The sequence below is a fragment of the Plutella xylostella genome, chromosome 14 (genome assembly GCF_932276165.1).
Source record: "Plutella xylostella chromosome 14, ilPluXylo3.1, whole genome shotgun sequence".
Lineage (NCBI taxonomy): Eukaryota > Metazoa > Arthropoda > Insecta > Lepidoptera > Plutellidae > Plutella > Plutella xylostella.
The window spans coordinates 6,641,411-6,663,774 of NC_063994.1; the positions used below are offsets into that span (position 1 = coordinate 6,641,411).

Genomic DNA, 22,364 nt, shown 5'->3' on the forward strand with positions numbered 1-22,364 from the left:
AATGTCCACTTTCGGAATCAATGCCAACTATACCTATCGAGCCAGAAAAAGAATCATCGGAATAAGTAGGCAATGCAATGGAAGTATGCGGCCGCTGACGCATCCATCCTGTGGCGCCATCGCAGTCAAATCAACCTAAACGGCCCCAGACGTATCGCATTGCAATCTCCAGTTAACTTTTCACATAAAATAAATAAATAAAAGTTCCTCAATAAAGAGTGGCTTTATCTCGTATTACTACCTCCTCGGTAAAATTAGAAACTGCTTGGTCCGCGACCGCCTCAGTCGCAAACCAGCGCTTGCGGCGCTCTTACGTACAAATTTAAATTTAGAACTTCCACGATTGTTTTCTTTTGTTTTTCAAGTGATTACGAAACGGATTTTCTTCTCAGCCAGTGATTTTATAATTTTCAGCAGTGTGTGTGCGTTGTGGTTCATATTTTATGGGATAAGAAGCGGAGGACGAGTTTTTTAAATTCCAGTGTGGTGTGCTGTGATGTGTTTGTGCTAAAACTTGTCGAAGGTAAGTGCCGCTTACTTTATAAGGTGTGTAAGTTAACTTTTAGGTCCGGAAATATTTTCGGTCTTGGATTTTTATGATAAATATTTTTATAAATCATATCTTAGGTACGTACGTCTAAGTATTTAGTTTACCTTTTAGAGTACAAGTTGTTAGTCATTGATAAGGTGTCTTTCACGTGTAGGTATTAAGATAACTACTTTATTGATTGATATCTAAGCATTTTAATAACTACCTTGGTAGTAGGTGCATTGCATGGCTTATCTTTTAATATGAATCATTATTATGATAATGATTAAATTAGATATCCGTAATAGATTACGTTAAACCTACTTACCTATTAAATACTAGTACGTAAAATTTTAATTTAGGAATAACTTTTATTTAATGGAAAGTTTTTTAATCACGTAGCTATTTTATTCTTCTTAATCATCACCAAATCAGCAAATCATCGTCAACTAAACTGCAGCTGCGGTTAGTGGGTCATCTTGCGCTTTTATTACTTACTAGTTGTTCCCGCGAGCTTCGCATCGCCTTAAAAAGTTTTCCCGTGGGAATTCCGGGATAAAAAATAGTCTATGATCTTTCTTAGGGTTTATATGCATACCAAATTTCATTCAAATCCGTTCAGTAGTTTTGGCGTGAAAGAGTAACAGACATACAGACATAGTTTCTTTCGCATTTATAATATTAGTTAGGATACAATGGTTACCTACTGAATTTGGTTTTACCAAATCATAATAATTATAGTAGTAGATAACGAGTAGTAGGTTCTATCTTATGCCATATTTTGTGCCTAATAAGGTAATTAATAATTAGAATTAGTCAATCAAATACCTTAAGCTCGATATGCCCATAATGGTTTTTGAATATACCTAGTGTGTTTGCTGACCTATTAGTAGATGTCAGTTACATACCTACTTCGGTAAATTAGTACAGTATACAATTCAGCCCATCACATTGCTATTTTTTTTCATAGGTAGGTGCTTAAGTTATGGCAGAGACGCAGAGATATGCTTGGTAGCAAGTAGCAAATGAAAACATTAAAAAAAGAACTGTTATATAAACAAATCCAAACCAGTATTCTCAATTCAGCATTTTCATGAAAATCTGCAGTAAGTACCTGTAGATATCACACAAATGTTAATTTTTGCACATCGGTATGCAGTAAATAGGTACTTTCTTACCTTCCTATAGCAAGTTGAATAGTCGAAAAAGCTGCATCCATTTCCTCATTCCACTTTGGTAGATATCATAATAAAATGAATAATCGCTATCCTTAAAACCGACATGATTAAACTTGCGGGAACAGCTAGTACTACAAAAATGTCTCTATTACATTTATTATGTACACATTTAAATGAATATATTTAGTCACTTCTGCTTTAAAAAACCGTTTGAAAATCCATTCCATACTTTAAAAGATCACAGGCCACAGCATAGGGACAGACAGACAGACAGTGGGAAAGGACTTCTCTAATTTGATAAAGCTGTAAAGACTTGACGGATTCAGCTTCTGAAAATAGCATTTGCGGCCTCGTAGTGTCGGCATAGTCAGATGCTTGTGCGACGATATAACTACCTAATTATGTAGTAAGGTTCTTTTTGCGTATAGTACACTAGATCCTGAGTGGACGTTTTTTAACACGAGTGAAAGAAAACCATCATTTTCAGTTCTAAGTATGGGAAACTCCCAAAATGCGTATTCTAATTCAATTATTGGCGTGTTAATGCGGTTCACAGAATACAATGTAAGTACTTAGGTAATTACAAAATTTCAACAGTATAGATAGTTCATATAATAATATGCATAGTTTCGGGAAAAAGTGGTTGTAAATACACGGATGGACAGAAAAAGAACGAATCAATAAATTGCAAAAAATGGAACCCAAAACATTAAAGATAATTAATTAATGATTTGATATGAGCGGATTTTCCTGCATAAAAAGTAACTCTACGGATGCGAAAGATCACTTTAGCTCATGACAGTGGACTGACATAAGTATAGAACAACGCGGACTCGGGTATGGAAATAAGGAACAAAAGTTAAAACTTCTCTGAGAAGATGTGAAATCATAAAAATAAACAAACAACAATCAATCTCTATTTACAACACATTCGTGTCCGCGCCGGCCGTTTGACGTCGAGTCTTCAATAGAAAACTCCAACAATGCTGTCGACTCCATCTATCTTTGCTATTGTGGCACCGGCGTGCAGGCCTTACATAGAGCTAGATACCATATCAGCACGACATTGTTAAACGCAACTTGTCCATGACAAAGACAAGGAAAACCGAGTGCTTATCTTGTATATGTAACACACTGGAGGACGTGACTGTCTCGGGAGTGTTTTTTTTTTAAATAAAACAAGTTTGGAAAGTTAATGCCGGTCGATGAACTCGTAAAAACATTCGATTCGGCTAGGCTGTTGGCGGCCGTGTGACATTGCATTGCAACTGCGACTTTTGAATTTAAAAAAGTTCGTTTTCTGTGATAGAATAGAGATTTTTTAATTGGAAATCTAGGTACCTACCTTTTACACCAATTTAATTACTTAACACTAAAGATTTATAAACAGATTGGTTTTGTAGTTTTCCCATCCCATGTAGTCATAGTCTAGAAGTTATTTATTTAAAAATATTTCACTGACAACAAAACTTCCTTACTTTTTTTCTAATTATGTATAGTATTACGCATATGGTAAGAATATTGGCAATCAAATTACTGATACCGCGTTCCTATCATACATAGACTGCTGCCGATGCCAAGAATCGAACCAATCAATCCATCCAGAATCAGTTGTTTATTGTCGACTCTACGTGACCCTCAAGTGGTTTGAAAACAGAACATATTTTAAAAACTTTAGTCTTACCAAAAAGTTTACAGAACTCTCTTGTTTCCACTCTTCGAAAATGGAGGGAAAAATTAAATATGGCTGCTCGCGTTCTTTAGTGAAGTGTGTTACTAAATTAATGAATCTAGGTTATTTATTTTTTATCACAGTGCAGTTTTATGAGTGAGTGTCTAAAAGTACATACCTACCTACAATCTTGTATTGTAACTATTGTGAGTTGTGAGTGGAATGTGAATTATCTAGAGCAAGCTTTGAAATGGACACAATTTAATTCTACTGATTAAAACAAATCAAAACTGTACTTATGATATTATTTCGTGCCGCGACATGGCCCCTTTGGCTAGGCTTCACAAATTAAAAAGGAAATTGTAAGTACTTATATATTTTGATAAATCGATGAATACCTAATCGAAATTTATTATAACTAAAACTAAAAAATATATTTCCTACACTGGGCTACACGTAGATTACTTGTCTAAGATGATACCTACATAGGGAGGTATTTACGAGTATAGATAGGTACCACTTAGTTAGTTGCTATTACAAATTCAATCGCATAATGAAGTTATTTTGTTGAAGTTATTAGTTACATAATTAAGGAAATAAGTAGTATCATCCTCTTTTCAGTCGTCTTAACCAGTTAATACCGTATTCCGTATTATAAGTATACAGAACATTCCAGTGCATCGAAATTCGGGCCCCATATCCTTCGTCGCTCGTACACTTCCTCCATATTCGTATAAATCGGACTTGTTAACCAACTCGATTCACGTTTCACCTTGAATCGAGAAAGCTCGGATCGAGTACGCGCCGCGTGTAAACAGACTGGCTTACTGAAATATAAATATATACCAACGTACCGCTTTATGTGTGTATTTAATCGCACAGGAAGCGAGGTTACTCGTAAGGAGTTTGCATGTGAGAAAAAAAAGTTTTCAATGTTTTTATTACCTAGTACTTATTTACCTTGTTGTTGGCATGTATCTAAGTACTTATATTAGGATGGTATAATAATATTTCACGTATGGGTACATTTTAAATACCTCGCTAAAACATAATATTTATCGCTATATATTATTATTATACAATACTTACAGCTTATTTGGATATTGTGTCTGCTTAATAGCTAGGCATGATTTAGACCGCATTAGACATACTTTCATATTACGTCAATTTCCATAAATTAAATTAAAATACTTATAATAATTTGCATAAAATATTAGGTAGGTATATCATCATAGTTATCTGTGACTCCTTTAATATGTATAAAGAAGAATTTATTTCGGTTTTACATTTTTGAGAGACATCTTCAAAGTTTTCGCAAAAAATGGTAGTATGGTTATAAATAAAACGTTGCTATGGTTATAAGATAAATGACTATTATAGATATGAAACAATTTATGCTGTAGATAGAGCTGAACCTTTGAGCTCAAAGAGCTTTTTCTGATGCCCCTTACCGTAACATTTCTGTCGGTTTAAAGACAAAGAAAAAATGTAATCTAGTGTTTTACGACACATACGCTAAATTATTCCGGTACTAAAGTTTTTATTACACTCTCAGTCTAAAGACAAAAGTATTTTAAATTTTTAACGTGGAAAACATTCCAAGATGTTTCAAGGTTCCCATTTTCTTGTTCATAGCTAGAGGTATATACAAAGAAGGGGTTCACTTTAGCTAACGAAAAACGAAGTTTCTGAGCACTGATTTCGTTCGTTCGTCTTCTGTTCTGTCACGGTAGATTAGAGTATGTAACTGACACTACTGAGGTTTTTCAATGGAACAAACTCGCAGATTATTCGTAACCCATTCTAAACCATTGACATATACATATATATTTCTAAAATGTATGACTTACTTCCGTCCATCAGATTAGTTATTCCAAACTAATGCGAAATAACACAAATAATTGTGTTGCTTCTCGGTGCTGAAACGGGTTCTAGTTATGATAGGCCTTAGCGCTGGTTTTCAGCTAGAACCCGGTCGTAGAGGTCACGGACTGACTTGACACAAAATATCCTATAATGCAAGGGAAACTGGTAGGTACCATTCCTAATTAGGTATAATGACTAATGTTTATACATACATATATAGGTACAATATACACTTATACATATATACACTTTTATAGGTACAGCTCTGCTGCCTTGTATAGAGAAGAAAATCTGTGAAATTGACCACGTGTGATGCTGATATCCACACGTATCCCGCCACTCTGAGTGACCGCGGCATATGGCGTAGCACAGTTCTCATATAATTTTAAATAACCGACCTACATATATCACTGCACCGAGTCTACACAGACGGTCGGATTCTGTTCAACGATCCGTTTCTATTAAGTACAATATATACAATACACTTTATTTGCACCAAGAACAAAAATTACAAAAACATAAAATAAAACAGTACAAAGAGGCGGCCTTATTGCTTATAGCCATCTCTACCAGACAACCTATATTATCATTTTCGCGTCATATAACGCAATTTTTCCATATCCTCCTTCATAACCTCATTCAGTTCACATTCTTTTCTTTCACGCAATCCAGCCATGATGATCTAGGTCTGCCTACCTCTCCTACGCCTTCAGGTCTCATTTCCAATTCGCTATCTCTATTTTGTTTATTCGATGAGCTAAATAACCTTTGATACAAAAATAATAATGACCTCTCGCATATCGTAATGACTAAGTATAATGATAATGTCGGAAACTCTTTCAGAATTAATCCGACCCGTTTCAGAAATATCTGTTCAGAATCAAACTCTCCTGAACGTAAACTGTAAACGACCATGGACTGGTAACATCATAGATCCTGATTAGTATATTACCTCTGGATAGTAAACAAGTACTTGTACCTACATTTGTAGTATGTATTTAGGCACTCAAAACATAATACAAATAATTATGTTTGGTAGGTTAAACAATTTAATTGGATATTCTCTTTTATCGTAATTTTTTTTAATCATTATCTATATTATGTCTAATTGATTGTTTCAGGTCTTCAGGGATGATTCACGTGGACGAGACTGATCCAGTTGGAGGTAAGAAATCTTTTCAAATACCTACGGGTATAAATTTATTAATGGTCAATGTCAATAACCGCCACATAATGTTTAGTACAGTATATTATGCGCAAGTACGAGTACTCGTATGTTATAGCGTATTTTTGCACGTTTTTGGCCGTATTTAATATACAAAGTTATTTTCCTTTGGGTTGATCCATAAAATTCCTCCCCTAATGATAAATTAATCAAATTGAATATACTTACTTACCTACTCTGTATCTAGTTAACTTGATCTTGGTCTATCCACGTAGAAACAGACTGAAAAATCTCAATGATAAGGTTATTTCATATCCAATAACAATTACTGAAAAGCTAACGTAAAAGTAAATAAACAAAACAAAAAGATACTCAAATAGTTGGCAATCCTCCGGAATTCCTCTGTGAATATTTTCGCTCAGGATTATTTTAACATTTACCCGACGACGGCAAAGACCGGAGGTTAACGATGACAGCTACGCTTATTCGTCATCTGTTAGTGTTAGTCTGGATCAAGGAACCTAACTAGACAGCTAGGATTGAGGTCGAATAGACCGTTACCACATTTAATTATGGAAGCATGAAAATATGATTTAGTATCTGACATCCTTGAAAGCAAAAGTACGTCATCAAATCAAAATGCATTTATAAACCTTATGATTGAACCATCGTGTATTTGAGAATTAAATAATGCCATCAAATGGCGATGATCTAGTCACCAAAACGATTAATCAATGATTTTATAACGGCTCTACCGATAATCTGGCTGACAATGCAATTAACCTAATTATTGGGACGAAATGCCGCGGCGCCAACGATACATTAAATTAATTTCAAGATTGTACTTTGACATTAGAAAGTTCGCTTTTGGAACGCATCCAAGATGGCGGTGATTTTCGATTTGGATTTGGAATCGTTATTTTAATTTAGATCGACGTGCAACGTGCCGTCTCCGGGAATACATAATCATAATACATATTGATATCGATGCAATATAATTATACATACATTATACGTACTTATGTAAGTACAATACAATATAGGATGCTAATAATTGTACATACATATTACATAATATTTTCCGAATATACAGCCAGATAAGGAAGAACACAAGTAATCCACAAGCACATAATGCATTTGCTACTGATGAACAGACGATCTAATTGTTGTTGTATCTGCAAATGAAAAGATATCACTCAATGCATGATTTGACATGAATTGGAGGCGTCTGGCCAAGTTCCTTTCCAAGTCGTGATCGCGGCGACACTTGGCTGTATATTGGGGATGTACTTTCCGTGATTCAGTGATGACACGCATTACGACAGCATAATGTATTGTCGGATTTTATCCTGTCATCTTCTGAGTGTTATAGTGCTCCCATAATACAAAGTATACGTTTGATTCTTACACGCACTCGACTGATGTCATAATTATATAGTTATACAAATAGGTAGGTACATATTATAATACGTAAGTATTTACTTAGCCAAAATGCAATCCAAAAAAATATATTAAAAATACTAACTTTTTTTACAAAAAAAAAACAATTTAATTTTTGACCTCTTATTCCCATACAAAAGACATCAACGCGTTGTAAGTTCGACGAAATTTTCTAGTAAAAATGTCGCATGTTGAGTCTAGTTTCCTAAAAAACGTAATGGGGTTTAACTTACTTCATTACTAGATAAAAGTTAGATTTTTAATATAGAGTACACCTAGTTACTAAACCTAAATGTGTTCCCTTCATTTAAAGCCCAAAGCCCAAACTATTCTGAATTCTGAAAGCCCGCAATCCCACCGTAAATCGAATGAACACAACAAATTCAAAATGATTTGAATAAATGACCACTAACAGTAGTACGTAATTAAATGACATGGTTCAGAACGCAGCATGGCGTCTGGGGGTCACTCTATATAACGACAAACTAAGTTTAGGAGCGCTGCTGCGCGAACCACGACTCTATCTCGTTGCTGTGCCGATTGCACGACAACTCTCGTTCGTTTTTCGTCATTATAGAGTAACCCTCCTCAGCGGCGCGGCGGCGCCAGCGGTGGTCCGTTCAACTCTAGCATTTGAACGTCGAACGCGCAGACAAAACAAATCTTGATTCACCACAAAGGTCGTTGTAATGCTGGCTGAAAATTAACTTTACCTTTGCAAAAAGTCAAGGGCTTCACTTTTTTTAAAAGGAGTACCTTATAAACTATTTTCACACCATTTTTTACCCTGTTAAGAGCTAGCATACGAGTACATGTGCGTAATTTTATTCTTCGTTTATCTTTTCGGCTCTTTCAGAAATTAATGAGCGCAATAAAAGTGTGATTTTTTTGTTTGCCTTGCAATTAACATGGGTGTTAATAGAGATAAAGACAAATTGGGGCTTAGATAGTGCTATGCGTATTACTTCGGTACATAGATACCTATGTAGCTTGTAATAGGTATGTACGCTGCACTTATAATATATACGTTTGTAATATAGCTACCTTATAATAAATAATTTATTTGATAATGACTACATTATTAGTCTACGTAGCTCATAGGTTTAACACGTTGTTTGTATGGTCGTGCATTAGATAGTACAACTAACGGCGAAACTTTAATCCACCATGCATCTGTGCCTACCAAAGTACTTATCTAATTTAATGCAAAGGAGTTTAATGTTTATGTTCTAAAAAAAAAAAAAACACGCACTCACGCCTTGTACTAAAGTACTCCCTTGCGGGGTAGGCAGAGGTGCATTGCTGCACCCACTTTTCGCCAGAGTGTTATGTTAGTCCCAACCCAATGTAATAGGGGGCGGGCCTATTGCCATTTTACGGGCACATCCAAGACCTGAGAACAAATATCTGTGTTTAAACAAATATCTGCCCCAGCCGGGAATCGAACCCGGGACCATCGGCTCAGTAGTCAGGGTCACTACGCCATTCGGTCGGTGTTTATGTTCTAATATAAACATATTTTTATTTCGACAGAAATAGAGCCCCCGTTCCCGTACAGAGATGTTGTCATCAAGAGGAACACAGATGTCAACGACCACTATGAAATGCTATCAGAGATTGGACGGTAAGTGGAATACGCGATCGCGCCAATTCATTCAGCCACTGACGATTACCATCTGTTGCATTTGAATTTAATGCTTGATGTAGGTACACAAGTATTTGAATATACATAGTCGATCTATAAACCTATATAGACATAGCAAATCGTTGTCACTTTCATTCTGATCCTCCATGGGAGATGCTTAATATGTTCAACAATTTTATTGATGATCACGAAAGTTTGTAAGGATATTTGATAGTCTTTCACGGGAAAACAGCTGAACTATGATGCATGAAATATGATAGATACCTAAAGAAACTGGCACTCTGAATTAATACTTATTTTATCCCGAAAAAAACATCCATTTAGTTGGTAAGTATAATATGAAACAGTGAAATGAATTCCTGCTTTCGCCTGCTCCGAGAACCTTGTCTGTAATTTCACTTAGTTTTAATAAATAGCGTGTTTGTATACCTATGTAATTCTGTAGGATTCCCCTTATGAATAACCAATTAAACCCCGCTTCCTCCACCCCCAGGGGTAAATTCGGCACAGTCTACCTCTGCCGCGAGCAGTCGACCGGCCTCCAGCTCGCCGCCAAGCTGGTAGCAGTACGCGGACGCGACGAGCGACGTAATGTGGAGCGAGAGGTGGACGTGATGAGGCGGCTGCGGCACCCGCGGCTGATACAGCTGTATGATGCCTACGAGTGGGGCAAGTGCATGTGCGTCGTGCTCGAGCTGTGAGTAGCCTTTTGTTTATTATGACCCGCGGGTCGGTTATCGACGTCGATAGAATCTTTGCGTTCCGCCAATCACAGCGCCGCGTTTATGGCGAATCGCGATATAGTGACGTTTATCTACGTCGATAATGGATCCGTGCAGCGGGTAAGGTGTGTGTATCACGAGTGCTGTCGACTTAAGTCATTAGTAATTTGATAGGCGGATAGCTGGATTTTGTATGCGTTTTATTAGTTACTAACTTACTGATAGGGGCGCTGATCAAGATGTCATACAAATTGCTATCGAAGTAAGCTATCGACTTGAGTCGACAATACTCGCAACGTGGAGCGCGAGGTGGACGTCATGAGGCGGCTGCGGCACCCGCGGCTGATACAGCTGTAGGTACGATGCCTACGAGTGGGGCAAGTGCATGTGCGTCGTGCTCGAACTGTGAGTATTAAAAGAAAGATCTACTTGAAGTAACTAAATAACATATACATACATAGATAAGTATACCTAGCATGTTTTTTCTGACGGAATCCTCGACAGAGTTTTCTCTCTATGCTGTTTTCAATAAGGTATTCTAAATCTAAGGATTTTCTTCTTATAAGCTTGTTTGTCACAAACACTAGAGCCGGGCTCGGGTTTGTCATAGTGATGAAAGGATTGGCCAGTCAGATTAGCGTGGCCTGCTGCACAGGGTGCTCTTGGCGTTATAGGGAACTGGTGATACTGATACGCCACTTGGGGAGAGACGCTGCACTGGTAATCGTTAGAATTTTTGCCACAATTTTAGTGCTAGTTATATGCAGTATGCACGTGCAACATTATAAACTGGGCAAAGGGGCAAAGACTACAATTCTACTGAGATAGACGACATACTTTATCATATTGAGAATAAATGTAGCTTGGCACGTCCATAGTATCGCAATTGATTACCCATATTCTAGAATCCTGCGCAACGTGTGTAATGTATGGATGCCAATGTCAATGTTACTTGTAGCTGCCAACTTGTGACGAAACTGGAAAAAAAATCGAGTATAGGACTCAATTCATGAATTACTTAGTGAGATTTTCCCAGGAAAGGCAAAATATCGCAAATAATTGTCACAACACAAAAAAGCAGTAAAAGACAACACAATAAAACTCTTACTCGACCGCTAATTAAATACCATTGAACCGAAATAACGGCAACCTTTATGCACCGACATTTCTTGCTCATGAGAGTGAGTGCCATGACTCATTACTCAGCTATATACCAGTTGTTCCACCGTCTCCCAGGACAATTACTCATTAGCCAAAAACCACCGCAGCTGTGTCCGAAATCACCAAGAATCCTTTAAAAGCAACGTCTAAACAGACCGTTTATTTCTGCAGTAAATAACTGCGTGGGCGATACACATGTAGTACCGTCTGACTCATGCGCCCTTGTGCCGTAATACCTAGACTAGACTAGGATGGGAATACTAAACCCGGCTGAGCTAGAATGAGACATGAGATGATGTTTAAAAAACCGCAAGACGTAACGTGGAGCGGATATGCGCTATTCCGAAATTCAATGCAGTTGGTGCATCCCGTTTATTTAAATTTCGAATACCGACTCGCTGGCCAAGTCGCGTGAGTCACAACGACAATCATAATTCATAATATACTGGCTGGAATTTCTGGAAACGTATTTATCGAGGGCCCCGTAAAAAGAAACGGCTCTCTTGTCGTAGGTTAAGGTCGGTCATCTCTCTCCGAAAGTTAACTGCTGTGTGACAGAGAACACCAATACTTCTGTCCCTTTCACTTTATTTTATGACGTTTTCAATAACAGCTAAAATTAAGATACGAATTTTTGGATCGTGATTAAACGACGGAACTTGGGATGAGAATTATCATCCTGGAGATGATAGAATTAATGAATGGGCATGAATAATCCAGGTGTGTTCATTAGGCGGGTCGTTGTGCCAGCTGATGTGATGTTTTGCATCTTATTAATGGGGATTTCACTCTCAAGCTACTAATGACAACGTTATGTAACAACATTTTAATGCATGATAATTTTATACGGAACAGTCGCTCAGGATTCATATGACGAAATATTAGTTTCACTGAGTTATCGAGGATTTGCGTTGAAGAATGAGAAAAGACACATTTTTTGTTTAAATCAAGACAAATGTTTTAAAAACACTTGCCAACACAAACATTTACCGGGTCACTAACCCGTGGCTAAAGTATCACAATAATTAATTGAATAAAACGTACATTAAACACCCACTGCTGTTATTGAATAAACTCGCTTCTAAACTTAAAAGGCGCCTGTTGCATTTTAATGGGCTTTTAATGAATAAGTAAGAGTAGGTGATAATGATATAGAAGGCAATTTATGATGCTATTGCTTAGGTAATGAGAATATAGTTTATTTATACCGCCTAGAGGACAAATTCATTATTTAGTGCCAGCAGTAGTTAATACACTTTAGTTTGAAAAATAAATATTAAATCTCCTACAGGTACACCTTCACTTAAACAGTCAAAGGGTTACCTTACAGGAGTTACAGGTAGGTAGTTAAACCTACGAAAAAAAATACTACATTATCAAGAAATTCTACTTATCTAGAAACTGTGACTGATTGATTTTAAACTAAAAGTAGGTACTTAGGCACTTACTAGGGATTTGTAAGTACAAAACTGCAAACTACCACTTTGGGATAATAATTCAATCTGTAACTTTCCACGGTCCTAAGAATTTGCAAGCATTAGCTAGGGACCAGACCCACTACTTACTAGTTCACATGAGTGTAAAACGGAGGTGTGAAAGTGTAGCATAATCTGCTTACGAGCTAGCAGCTAGACTAGGATCAGATTACAGGCCACTTTTCATCTCGTGTGCAACTTTCCTTTCTGTGTTGCTTGCACTTTAGTTGCTAAGCACTTAGGTTACCTAAGTTGATACTAAGTTGGTGTAACTAGGGATAGGAAGGACTGTGGGAATGGGAATGGGCTAGCTTAGATAGCTAGATAGATTTGTATAAGTAAGTACTTATTGTTTACGCTCTATACACATACAGTTTGTAAATAATATTAGTACTTATGTATTTGCTCCTGAAAAACTAAAACACATGGTCGGCTTACTGGTCAAACTAAACAACTTTCGATGACGAGTATTGTATGATTATACAATACTTATAATATAATATCTTTAGGACGTGGTAAATTGTAACTAATCATGTAAAAAATTGCTCATTATTTTTATCATAACATCGATTTTCTACAGTCTAACTACTTACGCTTCTATGGGTAAAACTTATGCAATTATTATACTTACCTAAACTCTACCAAAAGGCATAGCGAATACGTTCAACCGTATCGATACAGCAATTACTTAAGTCCATACAATATAAATGCCGAAGTATAACAACTTCATTAAACTCTAAAATAAAGCAGTTTTCCGTTTTACAGTCAACACAGACATGCCCTAGATCTCTGTAAAAGGCAACAGCTCGTATTTGGCACATAATGCAAAAACTAAAAGAATAAATGTAAATTGCGGCACGACCAGCGTACGCCGTAAACCCGTGTTTGCATAGACAACGTGACCATTAAAACAAATCACCAACAGTAAAGATCTAGCTTATCCATCTAGAACAGAGCTAGCGGATGTGAAAGTCTGGGACCTATTGTATTGGCAAAACGGAGAGAGTACGTATGCAGTATCGTCTTTTACTGCCGAAACTGTGTTTCAATTCACGCAGCAGCTATACCTACCCAGTTCCCCAACGGCTAATTGACCACGTACCAATATTTAGGTGCTATCAATAGTAATCTTCGACTTCTCTTTGAAATAAACAGAAGGTAGGTAGGTAGGTACAATAGATCAATGTTCGACCAGTACCGAATTTCAAATAATTGCCTCAAGAATGGCCAAATTTGTTTGTGGTAAGATGTAGCCGTAGGTACCGCGACGGCGGCGGCGGCGGCTCGGGCAGACAATCCAAACATGATCAATCACGTCACACTGAAGTGCTTCCGTACATGGAGACGCTGAATCGCCCGATCAGCCAACTTATCTGCACACACATCTCAGACGAAACCGAACCTTACGCATAAAGATACAGAAGTTATCCGCTATCCAAACAGCAGTAAAACAAGATGGTGTATCGACGATAGAGCGTCGGCGATGGCGTCAACTGCGTCGGTTTAATACGACGCATAGTTGGCGAGGCGCCACCGCCACGCTGTTATTTCTGCTAACATACCTTTATTACTGAATTACAAACACTTTTATTTCATAGAACGTAACGTTATTGGCCGGATGAGATGTAAATTTGTTGAGGTATATGCGGCCGTGTTAAGAATCTGCATTGAATGATAGCTTCATGAGAAGCGGTCGTTGCGTAGGACGGTGTTTCGTGTTTAAAATTACATGCAGATAGTAGATACCTATACCTGGAACGCATAGGAAATTAGGAACCATAAACCTACTTATACTTAAACCCATACCTAGCTGTAACCTGTAACCCATCGGAGGTTGATGCAATAAAATTAATCTGCATTAATTCATCTTTCACACTTAGCATTGTCCTCTACTTATTGGCGCAGTTTCTGCGGCGGCGCCTGAGTTGAAATTAACTATATTTTCATCTCAGCATAAAATAGAAATAACTAAGCATTACCTACTTTGAAAATACGCACAAACGACATTGAAATAGTGATGTAATGTTGGCAATTAATTATCTTCAAAGCAATATAATTGGGTCATCCGCGAGACAAATTACAGACAGTGTACCATACCACATACTTCGCATAATTAGTGACGATAATCTACGATATTATGTGCGTCACGGCCGTAAGCTTACATATTCATAATGTTTACAAAAATATTCACAAATATTTCATACAAACACAACGTCACAGAGATGGTTTTCGCGTGAAAACTACGCGATCCGTCCGACCTTTATTCATAAGTTCTAAATTTAAAAGCCGTTAACGATTTCCGTATGAGCGGATGGAAAACAAACAAAATTGTTGTTTCTGTGTTGGAGAAAAAACTTCAAGGAAACAAAGTTTACAAGTGAAATTATTAATAGTAAAAAAAGGAATGACGATGGCGATTTCTTATTTTTTTTTTATTAAACCTGATTACAGAGGAGTGCATTACCTAATTAATACTTGATAAGTACTACTAGATACTTATTGGAGAGTGAGAACGAAAACGTATTAGTGTGTATAATTTCCAATGGCAATTATCGAAACGAAAAACTATTAAATTCAATTGAAAAGGTCGTTAATAAATATATAATATTGTGCTCTTTCACTGCTAGCACTTGTTCAAACTGTTCTTCACAAATGGCCAAGGATGACGACAAAAGCATAGCATTGTATTTACTTAGTTAATCGACTTCATTCAGTAGGTAAACAGTTCAAAACCTGGTTACGATTCGACGACCTCAGACGGTGTCTGATGGAAATAGAGATCAGATATGGGCAGAAAAAGTCCAGATTTGAATTTATATGTCTGCCGTTACTAGGGTATCATCATCATCAGGTAGCCAGAGCTCAATGCTGTAGGTATTAGTAATTCAGGGGTGCATGACAGGAGCATTCTAGTATGACGTATCGACTGTTACCTTCATACATACCCTGGCCTGGGTAGTTAGAGGCTGGCTATTCATTTCACCAGGGTATCCCTAAATGTTTATTACTGACCGACACGTTTAGAAGAAAGATTATCTTAGGCTATTTCTCTTTAAAAAAGACTTAAATTCGAAATATTCTGCTTCCTGTATGTCCGTTCATTCTTTAACGATCTGTCAGGAAACTCCCTACGCTCCTACCAAAAGTCTCTGACACCATCATTCCTCGCAGGATCACAGGCGGAGAGCTCTTCGAGCGCGTGATAGACGAGGACTTCGTGCTGACGGAGCGGGCCTGCACGGTGTTCATGCGGCAGATCTGCGAGGGCATCGAGTTCGTGCACCGCCAGAACATACTGCATCTGGATATGAAGGTCAGTGTCTTTCTTCTTCTAGTGCCTCTCCACTACTAGACGTTGGCGGTCAGCTCTGCGTACTCAGTGTCTTTACAAATAGCATAAAGGTCGACGTTTACCGCAAGCCACCACATAGGTTACAGAGATAAGTGGAACGCTGAACTCGGAATTCTCGTGCTGTGTGAACGACGCCTAAAGCTGGGTCCACACCAGATACAACGTGATCCGATCGCGCGCTTCAATCATGAAAATGTTACGTACAATGTGTATGTAACATGTAAATGTTACATACACATTGTATACTGTAACATTTACATTCCTTGGAAATCAGTTTGATCGTCTGGTGTGGACCCGGATTTAGGCGTCGGCCACACAGCACGCGAGAGTTCCGAGTTCAGCGTTCCACTTATCTCTGTAACCTATGTGGTGGATTACATTTCGGCATCGTACGCAACGGACGTATCGCATTCAGTATTCTTTGTAAGTACCTACTTATAGAAATTCACACAAGTCACAAGTGCGTGCGTGCAGTGTGGCCGATGCCTAGTGCTTCTTCACGTTAACAGTTGCGGGAGCAGTGACGAAATATCAACAGCAAAGTCTGAGTTTAACTGGCTAATCCTAAGTTTATTCCACCTAACATTAGCCGTAAACAATCTACCAACATAATAGCTTCGGGTTTAATCTCTTCCTTGTCCGATCGCCAATAACACTGATCTACTCTAGCATTCCTATTCCATCTAGGTGGGTATTAGCAAAGTAATTCTTACACCTACTAGTTGAATGTTAAGTAGATATAATCCATCATCTTCAAGGGATTAGTTCAGTAACGTACTCTAATAACCTATTTCTAAAAATAAAGTTACTCGTAAAGATGTCGACAGTGAAATGTTTATGGTAGAATATAATTCTATTAGCTCTGCAATGTCAACAGACAATAATACTGCCATCACCGGTGATGCAACACCAGATCATCACAGCAGACCATCACTCATAAATTCGTCGTCGCCAATAAAACAAACATTTCTGACCGTGAAGACTCAAGCAGACGCAGATATATGTCATCATAAAAAACTAATTTCGCAACATCTGCTTGAACGACAAAGATATTCAAAAATAATTGGGAATTCGTCGGCAAAACAAACAGGAACAGCCGCTATTATAACTGACAATCGTAAAACTCCAGCGCATGTCTTTTCCGCTATAGACGCCATCTTGAATCATGTGTTTGGACGCGGACCAAAAACGCGGGAAATATTAACGATAGATCTCGTTGATCACATTGTACCATTCATTAATGATGATAGCTTATACGACGGCGCTCAAAAATAGCCTATTGCTATATAAAGAGGAACTTTATCAGTGATTATTCGGTTGTCAAGTCTTGTCCCTACTTACCTATAATACCTGACGACGACGTTCTAGATAATGAACAACTTTCATTATGAGTAGGCACTAACAAAACTGGAGTTTAACACCACCATTAGCACCATAAGCTCTTTAACTAGCCAGATACAAAATAACAAGTTTAAGGCACCTCCTGTGACTGTGAATTAATTAAGTATATCATCTAGATACCTATCCACCTAACTATACTTGTATCACTATGTTAGCCAGACGTGAGTTTATAACTGTGATTTTACTGTGTGGGATACTTCTAAAATTAATTTCATTAATTTAACATTTTGAATGAGACATTTCTACACAAAAATACATTATGTGTCTCTGCCGCAGACAGGATACATTAATTTAACATAATATTAAGATGTTTTCCACACTTTCATGTAAGAGTTCATTGTTCTGAATACTTAGTCCCTGCATAAATAATACAATGTACCTGTGTATTAATAACCCGATCCATTATCTACTATGTCTTGGCAAAATTCCCTGCACCATATACACAAGCAAGAAAATAGGAACAAGAACTGACCCTTGCGGAACTCCACATTCTATTTTCGCTTTCAAGTAACTAATCAAGTTTTCTTTTATTTCTACCGCAGCCAGAGAACATCCTCTGTTTAACAAAGGCTGGTAACCGGATAAAGATCATAGATTTTGGTCTGGCCCGGTTCTACGACCCTGAGAAGAAGTTGCAAGTGCTGTTCGGAACTCCCGAGTTTGTGGCCCCAGAGGTGGTCAACTTCGATCAGATCGGCTACGGGACAGATATGTGGTCTGTCGGCGTTATCTGTTATGTTCTGTGAGTATATCTTCATTTGTAGCTACATTTAGGAGTCATGTATGATAGTTTTCCTTAGTATCTAGACCTAGAGAAACACTTGATGTCCCCTCACAAAACACTTTGCACACCGATGAATTGAAAAGTAGTTTATATTCTCTCTATTTACGGAACATGTCCATGTGAAGATATGCCTGGACCAAATAAAAAAAGTATTTATAATTGTATTTTCTTTATAATTCCAGATTATCAGGCCTATCACCGTTCATGGGCGAAACGGACATAGAGACGATGGCCAACGTCACGGTCGCTAAATATGACTTCGACGACGAAGCTTTCAATGAGATCTCCGACGACGCTAAAGACTTCATCAGGAAACTGCTCGTCAAAGACAAAGAGTAAGTGGATTCAATGCTGACAGAATTTGTATAACTATGTAGGTTACTATCGGAATCAGGGATTTGATTGAATAAGTTTGCCAAGATGTCTGTCTAAGAATGGATGTAGAAATAGATTGCGGAAACATTGTTGTTTCAAACAAATCTCTGATGACTTTATTTTAGACTATAGCTTAATATCCTTTTTGAAATCAAGGATACGAACATTCAGTTTTTTCATCGCCAAACTAGGATTTGGCAGCCTGAACTGACGGAGACTTTATTGCGAAAGTCGATTTTGTTTTGCATGAATGAACCTGTGGATAAAGACCCTTTGTTATTGTTTTGTTGACTTTCAACCAACACTGAGACGGAAAGTGTTTTAGTAACTAACATTATTTGTATCATACTTGTACCTATTCATTATTTTGCTACCATTTGACTTTCAATACCAACTTCTTCATCCTTAGAAACATTGGCTACATTTATTCGTTATAGTAAATTAACATTAAACCCATTTGTACCAAAGCGTGCTAACTCTTTGTCTTTATGCTTAGCAAGTAGATGTAGATTGTAGTGCAATCCTTTATGTTTCATTAATAATTAGAAATAACATCTAAATAGCACTCTGTGTCTGTATTTATTTATCCATGAAATTCCCAGTACACCACCTTATCTATTTCCTGAAAGCCAGCCCATAATAACTAAATCTGTATCATTTTAAACATTAGTTAGTCTATGTAATTACATAGTATCCGTGCACTGTCCTCTAAAACCGTGGGGTGTTGGGTGTTAGTAACAAAGGGTCCTTGTCCGCAGGTCGCGGCCGACCGCGCCCGAGTGTCTGCGGCACGGGTGGCTCGCGCGCCGCCCCCCGCCCCCGCCGCGCCCCGCGCCCCTCCCCTCTCCCAAGCACGAGCTCGACGTGGCCAAAGACAATCTGAAACTGTTCGTGGAGCGCTGGAGCGAGCACCCCAACTCGCCGTACGTGTTCGACAACCAGGCGCACGAGATCACCTGCCTCGCGGGGGAGAGGTCGTCCATCGGCGGCTGCTCGCCGTCCCCGCGCAGCTCGCTCAGCAGCAGCCCCGACTCCGTGCTCACCGAGGACGAGCTGCCCCCGCCCGCGCCCCGCGACCCGCCCCGCTACACCCCCGTCGAGCGCCGCGCCTCCGACAGCTCCTGCTTCCTGCACAAGCGAGCCGACGTGCTCGTCCGGAAGAACCTCGCCGAGGAAATCAAGAAACTTTCCGACCATCTGTTTATGCTCTCCACTATGAACACCGACCTCGCCAATAATAATAGCACCAAGGAAATAGACAAGAATATTACGGAAACCAAATCCATGACAAAGGAGGAGAAGAAGATACCGAACGGGTTTAAAAAGGAAACGACGACGACAACAACCAAAACCATGACAAACGGCAACGCCAACCAAACAAACATCACAACTTCAAAGTCTAGTCATAAGATCACGTCTACGTTCTTAACACAAAGGTTACCAGAGAAGCCGATGACCAGTAATATGCCGTGGGCGAAGGCGGCCACGACGCGGGCAAAGAAACTTACCAATTTGAGCAGAGACGTTCCGGACCAGCCCAAGGAGAGACGAAACAGCTTCTTCGACGAATTCGACAGAAGAAGAGAGAAAATCGATAAACTCGTCAACGGATCCGAGAACGGTAGACAAATGCCTTACAGAAGGGGGGATGAGAACAACGCGCACAGGACAAAGGACCTTCTACTTCACTTGCTAGAAAAGTGGGGGGAGAACGAAGAAGTAGAGGAAAGGTCCGCGGGAGGCACGTCCAATGGCGGCAGACACCAGTCGATATCTCTCGAGTGGTCTCCTTCCAACGAAGTGGCTCAGAACTCTATGAGTAGCGTCCACGCGTTCTACAAGAGACAAACCTCGGATGAGAAAACGCACAGAAATAAAATCACATCCACTTTTCAAACTACCAAATGATTTTTACTTTTAAATGTATCAATATAGGACACGATAAGGAAAAGTTGGGGATAGCATGGATATTTACAGACAGTGGAAGGCAGTACAATGAAATAAAATCGTGGCGCAGCAAAATACTGCAGTGGTCAACCAAGTTCTCTTCTAGCTGTTCATCCTTTTTTCTTTACGGTGTCAGTTTGAAACAGGGACTTAATACTAATTTAGTGCCATGGAGTTGTGTTACCAAAGTAACGATCAAGTTGAGATTAATAAATAATTTGTTTTAGATTAAGAATACGAAGCTGAAAATGACAACGTATAAAAATGACTCTAGTCGGAATAACACAATAATACACAGTATTTAAGACTGAAAATCGTTTGGAAATCAAATCACAACTTTTACATTGACAATAGTAATTAACATTAAGATTAGTTTCGAAAATACTTAAACTGTACTTAATTGAGGTGTCAGAGAGGTGTTCCTTTTCTTTTAGGTTTTATTATGTAATTTATTGTTATTATGTGTACTTATGTTGATAAATATAAGGCTTTTTATTTGTAATTAATGGTTTTAATTTTATTCTAAACCGATACCACCCATCCTTAATTTCAAATTGATAACTATGCTAGGTACCTAACCGACAGCACTTAAAATCTGCGAGCTGGAGTGGCAGTGAGCCGGGTTGATTTTCATTAGTTGAAATTGATCTGTAGACCACAAAACTACACCTGTATTCACATGTGTCTGATAATGGTCTCCACTCGAGAACCCGTCCCAATGTGCCAACGGTTCTTCCCGTAAGTATCTAGAAATTAGAAATAAGTACCAGTCACTTACCACCATTTCGACCTTCCAGCGAGCGCCTCCAATCGTCAGAGGTGCTCAAACACCCGTGGCTCATCCAGTCCGCTCTATGCACGGAGCTTCACGTCACCAAGACTAAGCTCAAGCGATACGTCATCAAGAAACGATGGGCGAAGGCCGTGTCGGCTGTCATCGCGCTCAAACGCATGGGAGCCAAATTCGAGGATATTCCTGAAGAAAAACTGGATAAATAGACTGCGTACTTAACCTGTTGTGTAAAACCCTTGTTAGACCTACCGAGTAGAGTGGCGAGACAGGTATCCTCGGACAATCCTCTAGGTACCAATTAACGGCTGAAGAATGGCGAGACAGTATCGTCGGACAATCCTCGACCAATGAACGTCTAGCAATTGACCGAGTGCTTGGCAAAGGATACTGTCTCGGCCACTCCACTCGGTAGGTGTAATCAGGGTATAAGAGAATATGTTCAGAATCTGAACACTATTAGGCGCAAGGAGTTTCATGATCTGGATATATTTGTGCTAATTCTCAGAGGCATACATTTTACTTAAAATATTATAATGCATATTGTTATAGTTTATGAACTGTTCAAGATTTGTTTATTTTTGGGTAGTATTAGTGTTTTCCAAGTTTTATGTAGTTTAAAGTATAGTTTAAGAGTATATGCCATATTTCATAAAAACCAAAAGGATTATCTGTAGTTACCGATTGCCTCTTTCAGAAGAGAAGTGTACGTTTTTAGCTTACACTTGAGTAACAGAAAAATTAAGAGGATAGGTACGTAGGAACGGTAGAAAGCCAACCGATAGAAAACGCTTTGAGAACTTAACTAGTTATAGTCGTCGAAATATAATAGGCCCGTTTGGACAGCTACACAAATTTGCTA

General features: G+C 38.5%; 1 protein-coding gene across 2 annotated transcripts; it reads left to right on the top strand.

Moving 5' to 3' along the window:
• The first annotated feature begins 149 nt into the window (after window positions 1-149).
• Window positions 150-21,214, top strand: LOC105383504 (myosin light chain kinase, smooth muscle). 2 transcript variants are annotated; one of them, XM_048625244.1, is made up of 8 exons: window positions 150-523; window positions 6,367-6,410; window positions 9,384-9,474; window positions 9,989-10,192; window positions 16,025-16,166; window positions 18,149-18,348; window positions 18,573-18,725; window positions 19,524-21,214. In XM_048625244.1, the coding sequence occupies exons 2-8, from the start codon at window positions 6,377-6,379 to the stop codon at window positions 20,671-20,673; spliced, it is 1,974 nt and encodes a 657-aa protein (XP_048481201.1). In that variant the 5' UTR covers window positions 150-523; window positions 6,367-6,376; the 3' UTR covers window positions 20,674-21,214. The 2 variants fall into 2 exon arrangements, with proteins under 2 accessions (XP_048481201.1, XP_048481200.1); XM_048625243.1 differs by lacking the exon at window positions 150-523 and adding an exon at window positions 3,225-3,741.
• The last annotated feature ends 1,150 nt before the right edge of the window (window positions 21,215-22,364 follow it).

Bases quoted from the DNA above. Each gene is read 5' to 3' on its own strand.
- LOC105383504 (XM_048625243.1), top strand. From the start codon at position 3,701: ATGGCCCCTTTGGCTAGGCTTCACAAATTAAAAAGGAAATT. The intron at 10,193-16,024 runs GTGAGTAGCCTT...CATTCCTCGCAG, and splicing joins ATGTGCGTCGTGCTCGAGCT to GATCACAGGCGGAGAGCTCT. The intron at 18,349-18,572 runs GTGAGTATATCT...TTATAATTCCAG, and splicing joins GGCGTTATCTGTTATGTTCT to ATTATCAGGCCTATCACCGT.